This window comes from Myodes glareolus, chromosome X (genome assembly GCF_982192425.1).
Source record: "Myodes glareolus chromosome X, mMyoGla1.1, whole genome shotgun sequence".
Taxonomy (NCBI): domain Eukaryota; kingdom Metazoa; phylum Chordata; class Mammalia; order Rodentia; family Cricetidae; genus Myodes; species Myodes glareolus.
Window position 1 is genome coordinate 48,169,819 of NC_142053.1, and position 17,796 is coordinate 48,187,614.

The 17,796-nt window shown below is 44.7% G+C and overlaps 1 protein-coding gene across 3 annotated transcripts in view; it reads left to right on the top strand.

Moving 5' to 3' along the window:
- Tsc22d3 (TSC22 domain family member 3) overlaps nucleotides 1-13,435 on the top strand; it is a 61,962-nt gene extending 48,527 nt beyond the window's left edge. For 2 of the 3 annotated variants that reach the window (XM_048428477.3, XM_048428479.3), the window contains 2 exons: nucleotides 10,715-10,766; nucleotides 11,839-13,435. In XM_048428477.3, the coding sequence (XP_048284434.1) occupies nucleotides 10,715-10,766; nucleotides 11,839-12,069 (283 nt within the window). In that variant the 3' untranslated portion in view covers nucleotides 12,070-13,435. Of the gene's footprint in view, nucleotides 1-9,730; nucleotides 10,005-10,714; nucleotides 10,767-11,838 lie in introns of those variants that run through there. The other variant, XM_048428480.3, reaches the window with a different exon arrangement.
- Nucleotides 13,436-17,796: the final 4,361 nt, after the last annotated feature.

A 17,796-nucleotide genomic window follows, 5' to 3' on the forward strand; every position in this document is an offset into this window, starting at 1 on the left:
CTAATAGTGGACAGAGAACAGAGAACAGTGGACAAAGGCTGCTCACCTAATAGTGGACAGAGAACAGAAAGGGATGGGGAATGGGTATAATCTTCCAAGAGCAGTCTAACATTAACCTCCTTCTTTACAGGTAGACCCCCAACCCCTGAAATAGTGCCACCACTTTGGGACCAAACATTCAACACATGACTCTGGTGTTTTAGGCTGGCACTAAAATTTTCCAGGTTTTTGACCCAAAGTATCTCTCTTTTAAAGTCTCACCTATAACAATGTCTCAAGGAAGAACAGAATAGAAAAAGGTTAAAAGATCATTCTGTTTTTGACAGGAAACCAGGAAATCCAGGTCTTGGAGAAAAGCATAGCCTTTGCTTATTTCTAAGCCCCAGAATATAGCAGTATAAAATAAAGATGAAAATGAAATACAATGCCCAACTACAGGTCACAGATCAGATGCATATCACAGAGAGCAGTGAATTCCCCTCCTGTTATCCCTTGAGAGAGGGGAATTGGTAAGCAGTGGAGGCAGCCTCTTGACCAAGGACATGACATAATCATAGCATAGGGTGATAGAGATGGTAGAAGTAGTTAAGTTTCAGCCTTGGGTTAGGATAGGGATGGGCATGTGTGCAGCAAATAGTCCCCAACTGGGCATTTGTAGTCAGCCCTAGCAAGTTACTGTTAGGGAATGAGTTACATCCTTTTGGCAAACCTAGTAAACAACCCAACCCACATTTGACTAGTTAGATGACAAGCATGGACCTTCAGTAGAGCTAACTTCTGTAAATGGAATTAAGGTCTGTTCATTGACTATGATGTTCAGAAAAGTCAGACCCTTCCTATTCTCTGGCCTGAGTTCTCTCTTCCCTGTTGTGAGATCCCATTTCCAAACCTCCTAAACTTCACAGACAGAATTCTAAAAACAACTGTGAAGTGCCTTAGAAATAATCTATTTCTTTTAACAGAGGCAAAGTTTTCCAAAGTTTATATATAAATCAAAGTATTTCAGAAAGGCTGGCCATGGCAGCACATGCCTGTAATCCCAACACTGAAGAGGCTGAAGTAGGATGATCTCTGCAAATTCAAGGTTAACATGGACTACAAAGCAAGATCCAGGCCAGTCAAGACTGTATAGCAAGAAGCTGTCTCAACACCTTTCCTCCCCACCCCCAAAAAAGACATAAAACAAAAACAGAGTAGTTTTGAAATTATCCCCCTAATAATAGCTCTCTTGTGGTCTTATCAAGTTTGTAAGAGTGAGAAACATGGAAAATTAGGTAACTGGCCTAGAATATGTTGAACTACATCATACAAAGTAGAACTCAGTATCTATCTATGGTACCACAGGAGCTATTTAGATAGGCCTTTTCTTGGCTCACACCTTTAAGCCATGATTCAAACACTGACTTGATTTAAAGTGCCCTGTCTTGCTATATTGCCATATACTGTGACCCTATTATCTTACTGAGAATGATAGGGAAGCTCACAACCAAGGAGAAAGGAAGATGAGACCCCTCTTTGCCTGCCTATCTCTAGGAATCAGACTTTGTGAAAGGCTAGAGAAGGAAGTGTTTGCATAGTGTGTGTGTGTGTGTGTGTGTGTGTGTGTGTGCGCGCGCGTGCGTGTGTTTTTTCTCTTTCTTCCTGAGAAGGTGTGTGTATCCCTTGTCAGCGTTTCTTAAACCTGTTGAAAGGCCTTCCTTAACCACTCCCATCACTCCTTTAAGTGTTCTCTGGCACTATTCCCATGGTTGGGGGGCCCTGCCCAAGGAATAATTCCACCTATTTTTCTGCTTTCTGTTTTAATAGAAGTGTACCCCTATTTCTCAATCAATTTCTGTATCCCCTCTATCTAAACTGCCGTCTCACCATCCAGGAAATCCCAGGGTAGGGTGTGGACAGACCAGATCCTTTGAAATTTGTAGCGCCTCTCTCCACAAGTTATAGAGTCCCACAAAAGAGATCCAAGGATCCACCTCAAGTGACTGTTTGTTGAATAGCTCTGCTGTGATTTAAAGGGGCTTTACTAAGCACAATGTAAGACCCATTGTAGATTCAGGAACCAAAATCCCTAAAGAAGCTGGCATTATTAGCCATTCTTATATTCCTTAGAGAACTTGTATCACTTCAAAGGTCACCTATTTTATTGTGGGTCACACAGTGAAGCCAGGTGTTCCATCTTAGAGCCTATGCCTTCTTCACAAATCCCTTGCCTGTTAGCTCTGCCTCCCTGACAAGGTCCTCTGCCTTATTAGCAAGCCCCTTGTCTGTTGTCTCTGTCACCCTAACAGAGTTCTCTTGGTTTTTGTCTCCTAAGAATTTCTAGTAGCCTTAAGTCCTTGATGTACCAATCCAAGTAACCTTGGCAACTGCTAGAAAAAAATGATTTGGAATTTTGGCTCTCAAGATGGCTTCACAGAGCAAAGTGGGTAAGAAGGCCCTGCCAGTGTGTCCTTGGCCATATTATACCCTTATTTTCCCAGCCTCTGTAAGGCTATAGTGCACCAAGATTTTCAGAGAGAAGTTATTTGCCTTCATTAATATGTCTCTTGGCTTGGGGATGGGTGTGCAAACAAGCCCAGTATCTGCTTCATAAAGGATATAGAATGAGATTAAGACTGAGTTGGCCAAGGGAGAAAGGCCAAGAACATGGCAGGGAGACATAAACGCCCCCCCCATGGTGGCCTTACATTACAAACCCTTCTTGGCACTGTCAGTCACAGTGTCAGAGAAAACAGATCCTACAAAAACACCATATTCTGTGGCGGCTATATTATCAGCTTCAGGTAGACAGTAGCCGAAGAGAAGAGAGGATGGGAATAAGAAAACTTTACTCTTCATTTTAAAATTATGCCCAGAGGTAGAAATGGTATGGTTCCCATGAACTCCAAGCTACACTCCTGTGCCAAACCCTAGTTTTTTGTTTTGTTTTGTTTTCTTTACATAAACTTTTCACCAACATCTAACAGTAGGGAGAAATTCTAAACTTGCCACAAACTTAAGATATTCTAGAAGGAATCATAATTTATCTTATATTACCAGTTTGCTTTTTACCTAAATTAATTTTACAAACCTCTTTTTCAGGAAATTTATAGATAGTTATTGGTAAGGGTGAAAATGTGAAGAAGGCTTGAAAAAATTATGGCGGTTGATTGTGCCAGCCACAAGGTATAAAGGGAAAGGAGACAGGCATAAATACTGATACAAGGTTCATGAAATTTGAGATCCACTGAGGTTAAACTACATTCCTGAAAAATCATCAATATTTCCAGTCCTGTTGAGACTCCAATATAAGACCTCCCCACAGTTAGCCATCAAAGTCAGGGTAATGAAGGTGGTTTGAGGAGAGCAATGTTTACTTATGTTAATAAGGGGGGTTGGGGGATGAGGGCAGAATGCCTTATTGAAATGGAGTTCAGTTCTGCCTCCTATCCCTAGTGTCACTCAGATATTGTTTGTGAAGCTCACACGGGACCCTGTCCAGGAGGGAGCTGAAAGGCACAATTCATTGTTCTTGCCATCATCCAGTGCCAGGGTGTGCCCCAAATCATTTGCTAGAGCTGCTTCTCCAAGAGAGTATCCATCTTTCTACCGGGATTCTACTTGTCCCCCGTAACACCATTGCCTTCTGCATTTTCTACATCCTCCCCACTTTCCCGCCCAACAAAATTAAGGCTCTGGGTCCTGGCTATGCAAGGCAATTCACATGATCGACAGAGAACAAGACACTTTCACTGTCACCGTCTTTTCTTCTTGCTTCTCTCCTTCTGAACACTGGGGATTTTCCATGAAGTCAAAATAACTATGTAAGTGGCAGTGGCCTTCCTGTCTATAGTCTCCCACATTGGAGTGGAACCAGAGGGGAAGAGAGAAGATAAGAAAGAAACAAGGACAGATTATACCATGGCATTCCAGCCTCCTTATTCCCCCAGCCTCTTCAGAAAATGGGACAAGTAAGTAACCAGAACTAGACAGAGCCTAGATAGAAGGGGTTTCTGGTGGAGGAATAACTGGGGAGGGATTTTTTGACCTATCCCATTAGCACTGTACTAATGCTCAGGCATTCAATATCCTTTTTGTATTTCCCTTTCTAGCTCCTAACCCAATGTTTGTTTTGTGGCTGGTCCCACACCTCTCGCATCATGTCCTTTTCCGCTTCTCCTGACATAGGACCCTGTGTTTTGCTGGCAATATTGCTGAATCCTTGGGTGGAACATTCCCTGTAGAAAATACGGAAGACTTGCCTATAAATAGTTTCCTTCTGGCTGTGTGGTACACAATGCTTCAAGTGTGACAAAAAGGGAAGTAAGATGTTCCCCCTCACTGCCTCCTCTAACCTACCACACCCACCCAAGCCTGATCGCCACCCTTTTGCACCATGCTGAGATCCCATGTGAGGTTTATGCTGCTAGGATTTTTCCCAGTTACCTATCTACTATCCTGTGGGAACCCCAAGTAGCAGGAGCTCTTGTCCGGATGACTTTGGTTTTTAAAGTAGAACAGACCAATTGGGAATGTGAACACATTCTTCCAGCTCAAACAATAAACTACTTCCCATGGCCTCCTGAAATGAGGAAAATTGATCCATCCTCATCACAACACCCTCCTTTAGGAGGTCACCCCTGAGGGAGGTAGGGTCAGCTATGTCTGCTTCCTTGCAAAGTACTGTGGCGTTAGGACTAAAAGTGAAGCCAGTGAAGAGCCTAGCTCACACACAGCAGGTACTGGTGTGCTGGCTCCAGATCTAGGCTATATTTATAAGTTGTGGAATATAAGAGGCTTAGAAATATTTCTGAATGTTGATGTTGTTGGGCTGTTGAAGTCTTGAGTTTCTCGTTCCTGTGTGGAGTCCACTTGTGCAGGACAGAAGGATAAGATCAGCACTTTAATCAGAAGTATTAGACTAGGTAATGGATATAATGTACTGTGCAATCTTTCACCCACTCCAAGGGTTGGTGCAACTGTTTTAAACAGAAGAGTTTTCTGGTATGCTGAGGGTTAACCATAAAACTAACCGTTTAGGTTCAACCCCCTTCCCCAATCTCCCTTGTCCTTATTAGAAAATCTTTGTATAGAGACATTTACATAAGTTCTTTTTTTTCTTTATATAACCCTGGGATCCAGTAATTCTCTGAAAATTGAGATAAAGCTTACTTTTCACATACAAAACTATGGACATATAGCAGAAGAGAGATTGGTCTAAGTGTGGGCTGAATCCACAGGATAGTGGTTCAGTCAGAAAAACAAAACCACTAAGTTCTTGGTATAAACTTGCCTTGCTTTCCCTTCCCTCCCCCCCGTCCCATCCCCTTCCCTCCCTTCCCTTCCCTTCTTCTCTTCTCTTCCCTTCTTCCCTTTCACAAGGGTTCGCTCACTCCATAGCCCTGACTAACCTGGAACTCACTACATACAACAGACTGGCCTTGAACTCACAGAAATCTGCCTGCCTCTGTCTCTGCCTCTTGGTATTAAAAGTATGCCACAATGCCCAACTAAGCTTGTTTACTTTTTGACCTCATTCTAAAGGCAGTACAGCAAGAATAAGAAAAAATTGAGAGATTTAACTAAGGATGTCAGTAAGTGCGGGACCCAAAAATTTGAGGTTTGAATAGATTGTGATCGTTATTCTAAAACCATACACTTTATTTGGAATAGTGTGTGCTCTGGAACTATATATTCATTCCTTTATGGAACCACCAGTAGCTCCTATTTCTTAGACTGACATGACTTTGAAGACTTCTCAATTGTGTTTTGAACTGATCTAAATGAACATGGCCCTTTTTTTCAGTTTAATCAGTTTTATTTTATTCTTTTTTATTTGCAATACTTTTGGCCAATAGCTTAAATGTATTTCTGCCTAACTCTTATATCCTAAACTAACCCATCTCCGTTAATCTGTGTATTGCCATGTGGTTGTGGCTTACAGGGTAAAGTTCCATCGGACAGGTGTCTGTCTATGGCGGGGCTACAGGGCTTCTCCCTGACTCCACCTACTCTCTCTTTAGATCTCTTTCAGCCTGGCTTTACTCTGTTAAGCCATTGGCCAAAAGCAGTTTCTTTATTCATTAACCAGTAAAAGCAACATGGCCCTTTTCTAAAGCTCTTAGGGACAGTTTGAATATTTTTTCTCATCTCCAAGTGTCAGAAAAGCTGACTATGCTTAAAACTCAAAGTTGGTCTTAGAGCCTCTTGTATGTCATCAAAGTTGCTGGCATCCTACAGGCATTTTCCCTTCACCCTTTCTTTCCTCCTTACCCTTCTCTGACTCCTCCAATTCATCCCTCCAACTTTAGTAATCTCTGCTCTTTCGGTAAACCTACTTCCTGACCAACAATTATCCATTAACTGGTATAGTCAAACAAATAAACTTAGTTTCTTGGTCAGTAGATTTGTGCTAGAGTCCTAGCTCTGCAATGTATTCACCATGTTGGGCAAGGTACCAGACCCTCAGTTTTTTTCATTTGTAAATGGTAGCGATATTGCCTAAAATGCAGGGTTTATGGTATAGCCAGCACAGTGTCAGCCCATAGCTAGTGCTATAGTAGCTATTATAGTCAGTGAATCTCAAACTCAAGTTGTTTTTTATTTGAAGTATAATTAGTGAGCAATTCAATTCAACCTTGTGAGCAACCCCTATTTCCTCTTTTCTCTTCTTTCCTCAAAGTACCTGAAATTCTCTGTCACTGTTTCCAAATGAAGAAATCTTCATCAAAATGGTTGTTTTATTTCTCTTGTACATCATTTTCCTGGTGGTATTTTGCCCCTGCCAACCTGTCTTATCCCTACCTCCCACTGTCTTCTCACCATCTTCTTTGTAGTCTTGAGGTGGGTGAGTAGCAGTAGTTTAGGAAAAATTTATAAAGCAATAAAAAAAAATTAACCCAGAAGTTTTTTCAGACCAAGAAAGCTCTAGGTGGCAGAGGGAAGATTAATAAATCAGGAAACTCCAAGAGCAGCTAAGCCGCTAATTTAAAAGATTTTTTTCTCCTCGGATAATGTTCTTAATGACCTATAAATACTACCTATACTTTGTTCTGTCTGCTACACACCACTTAGTGCAAATACCACATTCAGAGAGTCCGAAGTTAACAATGTCTTGTTGGTTGCCATTTTCTCCCACCTAAAATGGTATGGAATGGGCTATGGAAAAGATTTGCTTGGAGTTTATTGGTCAGCTCTTTGCTTTTTTATTTATTTATTTATTTTTTTTTTTTGAGACAGGGTTTCTCTGTAGCTTTGGAACCTGTCCTGGAACTAGCTCTTGTAGACCTCCCTAGTGCTGGGATTAAAGGCGGACACCACCATCACCCGACGTTTGGTCAGCTCTTTGCAACTGCAGTGGACATTGAATATTTTACCATTGAAATCTACCATTGGAGCCCCATTTCATAGTTGAAAACAGTGACTGTTCAGTGACATAAATGCACTAAAAGCCAGGAGGAAATCAAGGTCTTCAGACTGGGCTTGGCTGGGGCCTTAGCCAGGGTGTCAGTACCAGGTACCTGTCTAAGAAATATCCTGAAGCAAATAATTACCTCCTTTGCTGATAAGAGGTCCCAGTACTTTTCCAATAGAATGATTGCCCTGAGTTGTTTCATTGGACCATAGCTTGTGGATCACTGATTTATGTGCACTTGCCTTAACATCATGCAAACTATTGTATATGTTGGTGGAACCTAATGTTCCTCTAGTCCTGGGTTGGTGTAAACAGTATTGGTGATTGCATCACTTATTCCTTTCTCTGCCCACGTTGATTCTTATCCTTGCAGTTATAATTTTATCCACCAGGTGGCCTCTCAGGCAGGAGTAGGAAGAACCTCAAGGCTTAGATGCCACCTCCTTTTTCAGTCTTTTTCTTTCCTTCCTTCCTTTTTAATGCCCAAAAGAATGAAAATACATTTTGATGCAAACACGTGTAATTTTATTAGACAACAGAAACCCCTTTCCTTATGGCATCATTAAGTACTCTTCAACGGTGAATATATATAGTTGGACCCATTACTACTAGACACTTAGGTCCACAGTGTACCAGCTTAATTTCCTGTATTCTGAAGTAAACAGAAGTGGGCAAATAAAAGTGAATTTATTTATAGTTTGGCCAAATTTCCCCCAGGGATGGAGTTTCTTTTTGGATTTCCTGTATCATTCATTATTTCATATTTTATAGGAATGGTAAAACAGAAGTTAAAAAAAAAACAGGAAATATGCACATGTAGATGGATCTGTTATCAGGACTTTGAGATTTCTGGAGGAGGCAAATTTCCCTTGGTGTCAGTGCTTCAGGGTTCTCAGCTTGGGAGCACCTGGAGAAATCCTAAATCTTCCTTTCCTCAGGGCTCTGTGGACACTGGAGCTATTTTTCCTGAGGCAATTTATGTGTAGCTTCGGTTTGTAGTTTTCTTCTTCAGTTTGCTGTTTATAAGAAAGTTTTTAGAAATATTTTTGGTTGTGAACCTAGCCTTTAATGGCTGAGTCATTCCTCCAGCCCTTAAAAATGTTTTAAAAAATTAGTTAGCCAAGTCATGCTGGCTCAGTCTACAATCACAGCATGTAGGAAAATTGTGATTGGAGATCAGCTTGAGCTACATAGATAGACCCTGCCTGTAAGTAAGTAAGTAAAAAATAAATAAAAATAGGGCTGGAGAGATGACTCAGCAGCAAGAGCACTGGTTACTCTTCCAGAGGACCCAGTCGAATGCCAGCACCACATGGTTGTTCACAATCTTCTGTAACTCTAGTCCCAGAGGATCCAATGCCCTTTTCTGGCCTCCTCAGACAGACACCAGGCACTCATGTGGTGCATAGACATAAATACCAGTAAAACACTCATACACATAAAATAAAATAAATAGGGACATGAGTTCTCAGGCAATAGTGGTGAATGTATTTTCTTTGCAGAGTAGGGTGTAGAGACCAAAGAGAAAAGGACTGTCATCGGTGGTCACTCCATTGCCAACTCCACTACTCTGTCTTCTTTCCACATCCTCTGTCAGCCACCTACTGCTCCCTATTATGTGTCGATCTCATCAGCTTTTGAATCCCCTTTCCCCCATACACATGCACTCACAGATTCGTGCACACCTGTGAGTGTATTACATGCAGACCACCCATTATTCCCATACTTGTACTTCTCAAGGAAGAGATGAGTTGAGCGGGTCCTGGAGTTTGGACCAGACTGGGTAAGCATCTGGCTGATACTTTGCTAGACAGCTGTATTGCTGAGTGAGTGAACATACAGATGGAAAGTCTGTGTCCAAGGAAAGACGCAGTCAGCTGGAGAAAGTGAGACTCCTAATGGTGGGGGTAGGCATTCAGAGAGTGACAGGAGAGCATTGCAAAGCCAGTTAGAGCACATGGATTGGCACCCGGAAAGCTTTTAAATGCAGTGCCGCCCTCTACTGAATGCTTTCTACCTGCTGTTCATTTCTCTAGAAATGAGCTCCAGTTTGGTTTTTACCAGCCTCCAAAGTCCTCTTTGGAGATGCCAGTTGGCACAAGAAAGTGCTGAACTGTTTACACTCCCTGACTAAGGTTCACCGAGGGGGATGTGGTTTAACTGAGCCACAAAGCCCAGTACAGGACTCATTTGCATGGCCCCTGACGCCATGTGACGCAGCGGGCTCCTCCTATATAAAGAAGCAGGAGCCGAAATTATCTCTGAGTCTGGGTTGGGCTGGCAGCTGTGGAGTTTGTGACACACTTGGTGACTTCCCTCGAGCCACTTCCCTTCAACTCCAGCTTGAAGTGCCTGACTTGCTCAGGTTCTGCCCAGCAGCCTTCCTTCTACTCCTAGCTCCAGGGCCGAACTGCGGCGCCGGAGCCTATCCCATAGCAGCGCGCCAGCAGCCACCCAAACCAGCCACAGCTCCCCCGGCAACTCGAATCATGAACACCGAAATGTATCAGACCCCCATGGAGGTGGCGGTCTATCAGCTGCACAATTTCTCCATCTCCTTCTTCTCTTCTCTGCTTGGAGGGGATGTGGTTTCCGTTAAGCTGGATAACAGGTAACCACTTGCCCTAGCTCGCTCGCTGAATCGAGCCGCGGAGCCCACGGGACTGGGCTCCGAGGTGGATCACAGAGCTAGCTAGCCTTGCACTGGTCCCTGTTTCCCCGCGGTGTAGCATCCTGGGAAGGGGTGGGGATAGGGGGACACAGGAGGGGGGGTCACCTCCGCACTGTGATCCGCCGGCGGAGCGTCCCTGCGGCTGCCGCGCGGCGGTGAGAACCAGCAGCTGCCGCCGCTAAGGCAGAGGGGCGGCGAACTAGGCAGAGCTGGGACAGGCTGTGCACCGTCTGGGGAAAGGTCGGAAGCTTCTAAATCGAGAAGAAATTCCTAGCTAGGTTCGGAGATTGGTAGGTTTGCCGGGGACCTTTGGGGCCCCGCCGCAGGGGGCTTTCCTTGGGCGCGCGCTCTATTGTTTGCAAATAGCCTGAAAGCAGGCCGCTCAGGCCCAGGCGCCTCAGAACCGCGCGGAGCTCCAATCCTTTGGAACTCAGGGCGGTGCCCAAGCAAGGTTAGCGGGGGGGGGGGGGGGGGGGGGGGGGGGTTAGAGAAGTGCAGTTTCCTGCAGGGGCTGGAGAGAGACATTAAGTGCCTGGAATTCAGGCCAGGGAGGCAGGAGAGAAGAAGACCCTAGGCAGATGGAGGACTTCAGCCACAACTGCCTTGGACTTAGAGTGAGTAATGGGTGGCTTTGCTTTTTGTCTTGGCAGTGCCTCCGGAGCCAGCGTGGTGGCCCTAGACAACAAGATTGAGCAGGCCATGGTGAGTGGCATCACTGCGTCATTACCGTCCCCTGACTTATTTGTAGCTTATGTAACTCTGGACAGTTCTGAGGGGGTGGATGCAAAAGCGTTTAGCCAGGATCCTAAGGAAAATAACTGCCAGCTTCCTATCCTCATTGGAGACCTTAGGGGACAATTGGCGGGATGCCTTTTAGGACATTCCCAATCTGCCCTTGGTAGACTACCTCCCTTTTGACTCCTCCTCCATCCCAGGGCTTTGCAGCAGCCTCTGACTCCCTCCTGAATGGTGCAAGGTGAGAATTGCGACTCTTGGATTTGTCTGTTTCCTGCAGTTGGCAGGGGCCAGAGCTCATTGGATGCAGTTGCACTGCAGTGCCTCTGCAGATCCTGGGCTGGGGTCAGGAGTTGGGAGGAAACAGAAAGCAAAGCACCCCACCCTTTTGCTGGCCTGCGTCTTAATAGGTAGAGGTCATACTCCACCGAGCAGCCAAAATGCTGCAGAGACTTGGGGCTTCTTCCAGTGATAAGCCCCTCAACTGTGCTGTGGAGCTTAATGGCACAGTTCCCTGTCCCTCAGTAAATTCAAAGGGTACAGAAAGCTCTACCCATCCCCAGAGTAAGGTTCATGTGTCCTATTTGAGTTTTCAAGACAAGGGTGACTCGATGTACTGGGTTACATGCAGGGGAGAAAATGCCAAAATAGATGGCATTTTTAGGATTTCATATTATTGGCAAATGTTTATAAAACAGACCAAGAATATGGGGTGCACTGTAGGCTTCCCCCTGATTTGTGCCATCAGCAGGATAAACTGAGAGGTTTTAACCTAGTCAGACTTGAAAATCATTAGTAATTGGAGAGTCTGGAACAAAGTTGGGCTCCCAACCCTGGCATGGCCCAAATCCTGCAACTGTCCTAAACAAGAGTCTTAAGTGTGTAAGAGAATAGGGCGCAAAGAAGTGAGCTCTAGGCACAACATGCTGTGTGAGGGTTGCTTGATGGTGGCATAAAGACCAGTGCAGCAGATTGATTGCAGGGTGACAGTGCTGCGGAGGGGCCATGATAGCTAACAAATAGCTTTGTTCCATGGCAGGATCTAGTGAAGAATCATCTGATGTATGCTGTGAGAGAGGAGGTGGAGATCCTAAAGGAGCAGATCCGTGAGCTGGTGGAGAAGAACTCCCAGCTGGAGCGTGAGAACACCCTCCTGAAGACCCTGGCAAGCCCAGAGCAGCTGGAAAAGTTCCAGTCCAGGCTGAGCCCTGAAGAGCCAGCACCCGAATCCCCAGAAACCCCAGAAGCCCCTGGTGGTTCTGCGGTGTAAGTGGCTCTTGTCCTCAGGGTGGGCAGAGCCACAACTTGTTCTACCTAGTTCTTTCCAGTTTGTTTTTTTGGCTCCCCAAGCGTCATCTCATGTGGAGAACTTTACACCTAACATAGCTGGTGCCAAGAGATGTCCCAAGGACATGGCCATCTGGGTCCACTCCAGTGACAGACCCCTGACAAAGAGCAGGTCCCTGGACACTGAGTTGCATGGGGCCTAGTAACCCCCAAGCCAGTGAGCCTCTCATGCTACCGGGCCCAGGGGCCTTCCAGGGCCTGGGCAACTTAGTTACAGCTGGCAAAGGAGAAAGTAGTTTGAGATGTAATGCCAGTGTGCTCCAGAAAGTATAAGGGGTCTGTTTTTCATTTCATGGACATCTTCCACAGCTTCATCTGACAATGACTGTTCCTATGAAGAAGCCACTTGTGTTTTAAGCAGAGGCAGCCTCTCTCTTCTCCTCTGTCTTGCCCAGGCAGGGGCAGAGATGGGAGAGATTGAGCCAAGTCAGCCTTCTGTTGGTTAATATGGTATATTGCATGGCTTTGTGCACAGCCCAGTGTGGGATTACAGCTTTGGGATGACCGCTTACAAAGTTCTGTTTGGTTAGTGTTGGCATAGTTTTTCTATATAGCCATAAATGCATATATATACCCATAGGGCTAGATCTATATCTTAGTGTAGTGATGTATACATATACACATACACCTACATGTTGAAGGGTCTAATCAGCTTTGGGAGTACTGACTGGTCCCTTATCTCTTAAAGCTAATTTTTTGACTGTGCTAATTTACCAAATTGATCCACTTTGACCTTTAGATTAATTAAGACTTAAGATACAAGGGAGGGAGAGGGGGACCAGCCTCACAATGCGGCCACAGATGCCTTGCTGCTGCATCCCTCCCCCATCTGTCCACTGAAGACACTGAAGTCCTCATTTGAATGCCAAACCCACCATTCATTGGTGCTGACTACATAGAATGGGGTTGAGAGAAGATCAGTTTGGACTTCACTTTTTTGTTTGAGGTTTTTTTTTAATTGTTTTTGTTTTTGTTGTTGGTTTTGTTTTGTTGTTGTTGTTGTTGTTTTGGGGGGTTGGGTTTTTTGTTTTTTGTTTTCTTCTTGTAAGAAACTTTGGGATGAATTAAAGGATGGAGTCCTGTGGTGGATAAGAGAAGTAAATAGTTTCGATCCCTTGGGGGCCTGGGAGATGTACCCAGGAAGTGTGTGTAAGGAGGTTCTGTGACAGCGGACACTTTCCACTTTCTGACACCTTATCCTGCTGTATGTCTTCAGGATTTGGATTTGGATTTTTCAGATGTAGCTTGAAATTTCAATAAACTTTGCTCTTTTTTTTTCTAAAAATAAACTTGGTGTCTGATTGTATACATAGACTGGGTGGGCATTTGATAGAGGCAAAATGTTTTGCTAGTCTGTCCAATATTTGCTGAACACCCGGGAAAGGCTGCTGCCTCCCTTGATGGTGTATCATTTACATAGTCTCTACATGCTTTTGCTCTTACCTCTCTGTTCACATAGGGAAGCTGAGACTCAGCGAGTTTAAGTAACTTGTCCAAAATCGCACAGCCCTTATGAAAATTTGGACACAACTTAGCCTTCCTACTTGGTCTAAATGACTATTAACACCCAACTTTTAGCTTGAAGGGAAATTTGGAAAAATACCTTCTAAGAATCCCCCCAAACAAACAAGAAAGGTATGCTTCTGAAGGATCAAGAGAGGAGCCAAGTTAACATAGGTGAACTTGCCTCTTCCTGCTTCTAATAATCCACTCAGAATCCTTGACCTTGACAAAGTAGGAGCCTGTGTGAGGTGGCAAAGCCACATTCTTTTAGTCAGATTTCCCCACCCCACCCAAAGAAAGATGTGTTCAGTTCCTGCTTCTCCACTAGTCCTGAGAGCTCTCTCAGCATCAACCAGTGGTGTGGGCCAAGTCTATTTCAGCTTCCCTCTGCACCTCTTAGGGGATACTTTCTACTGCCCTTCTCTGTCCACATTTCTCTGCAGTTTGTCTGACTAATGAAGGACATTTAGTTTCTCTTCTGCTGCACCCTCAAATGGACTTAATTCTAGACCAATTCTGAGCCTACTGGGTTCTTAAGAGAGCCACCCTTATGGCAGTTATTTCATTTAATCTGGACTTCCTGTAGAACACACAGCTATGTTTTGGACACATGCGTTTGAATAGAATTTCACTTTTCTTAAGTCATAATAAGTCTCAAGGTGACCAAAATGACTTGGCCCAATTGCTACTCAAATTAACTCAAAATGAAATGCTTCCTTCTCTGTCAGAGTCATACATATTAGCCTGTTCTTTTCCAATTTTCAGGACATCACACATCTCTGCTGGCCTCTTGAGACTCAATTTCCCTATCTAATCTCAATCTTGCTGCTCAGGATGCCAAATTCATTGTGTGCACCTGTTAGTTTGGTCATGCTGTGCAGAGTACAGAGCTAATGGCATAGATACAAACTGAGGGCTATGGCCACATCCGCTCTCAAGGAACCATCCCTCCTCTGACCCAGTGTTCTTAACCTTCATTCCCAAATCCTTTCACCCATTCCCTGTAAAACAAACTGAGGGGTTTTGGGGACTATTCAGTACACCTATAGACTTTACACCCCTGTTTTCTAGCTGAAAAGTAACAAAAAGTTTGATCCACGGTATTATAAAGATGGGGATGGGGGCAGGGGTGAAGTGAGTGTGGTGGTGAGCGCTGTTCTAGTCTCAGCACCTGAGAATTTGGAGGCAGGCAGATAAGAAGTTCAAGGACATTTTGGGCTGCAGGAGACCTTGTCTCAAAAAGGGGAGGGGGGCACTAGGAGAGGAAGAGTTCTTATGGGAGAGGGAATGAAGAGGGGCAGAAAGCAGCCCATCAAACCCTCTGGTCAACAAGCACTTTCTGTACAAGAAAGGGGAAAAAACTTGTCCCACAATCACTTAGTGGTAAAGAGAACAATTTTGTTCCCTAGGCAACCCCGCCTAAACAGAGACAAACAACTGCAACCTCTGAGGCCACAGCAGTTAGCAGACCAGATAAGAGGAACTTTAGGTGTTTGTTATTCACACACAGCACCAAGCTGTTATTGTTGCTCCACAGAAAACCAACTAGGGTGGAGAAAAGCAGGAAAAGAAAACATTGCTCGTGGGCTTTCATGGCTTTTGAAGTTCTAGGTTCAGCTGGTTGCATCAGACCCAGAACAAGAAGAAAAAAAAAAAAAAGCAAGGGGAGCTGAAGCAGTAAACCTTTGGTTCTGGGCATGCCAACTTGCTGGGTGACCTCTGATCTACTGTCGCATTGATCCTCCTGGCATCATCACAAGAGCACCGCTCTGCCACCATCCTGAGGGCAAAACTGTTTCCTGCCCTTATAACAAGGCAGTTATGGTTGAGTTCCATTAAACAGACCAGAAAACTGACAGGCAGAGGGCTCTGTGTGGCTCCCAGAGTTACCCCACGGACCTCAGGAGACAGCAGCTTCCCCTAGACATGTCAAAAATACTCTCAGACCACCCTCAAATCCATAGTGGTTGAACTGGGCATCTTTAATGAGAGGAAGAGGGGAAGGAAATGATGAGGGAGAAAGCAAAGAACAAAATTATTGAGTTCAATGTGACTTTTTTGGTTTTCTTTCTTTTTTTTTTTTGACACAGATTTTCTCTGTGTATCTTTGGCTGTCCTGGAACTTGCTTTGTAGACCAGGCTGGTCCTGAACTCACAGAGATCCATCTGTCTCTGCCTCCCCAGTGCTGGGATTAAAGGTATGCCACTGTGTCCAGTATCTCACTGTGGCTTTTAAAAGAACTGCTTATATTTATCTGTGAAAGCAGAGACATTCATTTGAACGCTAGAACAGTAGTAATGCATTGCTATCTAGCTAAGTTTAACTACCCACGAACACCCACACCCACAGTGGGACTAGATTAACAGAAAGGGGCTGCCTTGGCTACAAAGAGCAAGGTTCCAGGGTTCAAGACAAGCACAGAGGAAACTACTTGGGAGGGAGGCCTCCTGGAGAGCCAGTGAAGACTGAGTAGGGGAAGAGGCAGGGCTGCTTGCACCTGGTGTATAGGAAGAAAAATAGGAGAAAGCACCAGGAAAGAAAGTGTAGGGCCCGCTGGCTCTGGAGACGTTTTGAAGTTGTACTAACATCATTGTGTTTATTCTGGAAACCCTTGCTTTCAAATCTTACCTTTTCTCCTCCTTGCAGGCCAATTACAGCTTGAGAGACAACCCAGTCCCTGGGAGAGGGCTGCAGAGAAACCCAGTTAGATCCAAACACTGAGCATTGAAATATCCCCACCCCTGAATCAGTCAAGGCCTTACCAGGGACTCTTATCAATTCAATATTCCGAGAAGAAATGGTTTCTAGAAAAGAGCAGGCTGGAAGAGGCAAAGATCACAATCATATCTTCAGTTACGTGACAGTTTATGTTGCATACCATTAGAATCCATTTTATTGACTTTTTAAGTCGTCTCCACAAGCCTATGAAGTATGTCCTATTAAGAACCCTATTTAGACACAGTGTAGCTCAGTGGTAGAGAGCACACCCAGTACAAGAAAGGCCCGGACTTAATCTCCAGCCAAAAGCCACCAATAATAAACATTCTCATTTTACCAATGAGAAAATGAGAATGCTAAGTAAGGTACAGAGAACTTGGGCCCTTTGGCCAAAGTCATAGAGCTAGTGCGAGGCAAACTGTGCATATAAAGGAGGTGAGATGAATACCTGAACAAATGAGATGAATAACCTCAATAGTTGTCTTGATTTCTCCCGTGTAGTGTAATGTTTCCCAATCCAACGATGGATACAAGACCGGTGGGGGGGTGGGGGGTGGGAGTGAACCAAGAAGAAGGAAAGGGGAGGGTGGGAAGCCGGCTAGGCTGGCCAAGAGCCAAATGCCTTTAGCTAGCATCTAAGAGCGCTCAGGGAAGCCTCTGAGCAGGGAAAGGATGGGAGGCAAGAATTATTTGTACAGGATGGGTTGTGGCAGCTGGGGAGGCTGGAAAAGACAGAGGCTGTTCTAATCCAGCTGTGCGGTGATGAGGGCCAGCCCAGGGAAGGGTGAGAACAGGGGTCACCAAAAGGAAAGGACAAAGTCAGTACAAGGCAGTTCTTTCTTCTCAAGTGTGGTCTGCAATCCACTCCATCAGGATGACCCAGAAGTGCAAACTGCAGACTCCAGCTCCACACAGGCTGTAGACCCTGCCTATTTCCCAAGTTCATGTTGCTGGGGAGCCTCCACTATGGGAAACTTTGAGGATCTTCTACCAGGTGAAAAGTCACTATGACCTAGTGGCAAAATGAGTCAGGTAGAGAGGCAATAACAAAGTAGTCTAGGTCAAAGATGACTTGGATATTGATTTGGGTTGATTTTATATACAGGGTTTCTCTGTGTAGCCTTGGTCATCCTAGAACTCGCTCTGTAGACCAGGCTGGCCTCCAACTCACAGAGCTCCACCTGCCTCTGCCTCCACAGTACGAGGATTAAAGGCGTGTGCCACCACCACCATGGGACTGCAATCTTTTTTTTTAACTATATAACTCAAGATGACCGAGAAATCAAGACGTGCTGCCTTCACTTTCTGAATGCTAAGATCACAGATGGGCAACACCAAATCCAAAGTCAACCAATTAAAAATTATTTATCCATTTTATGTGTATGGATATTGTGTCTGCATGTATGTCTGTGTACCACATGCATCCCT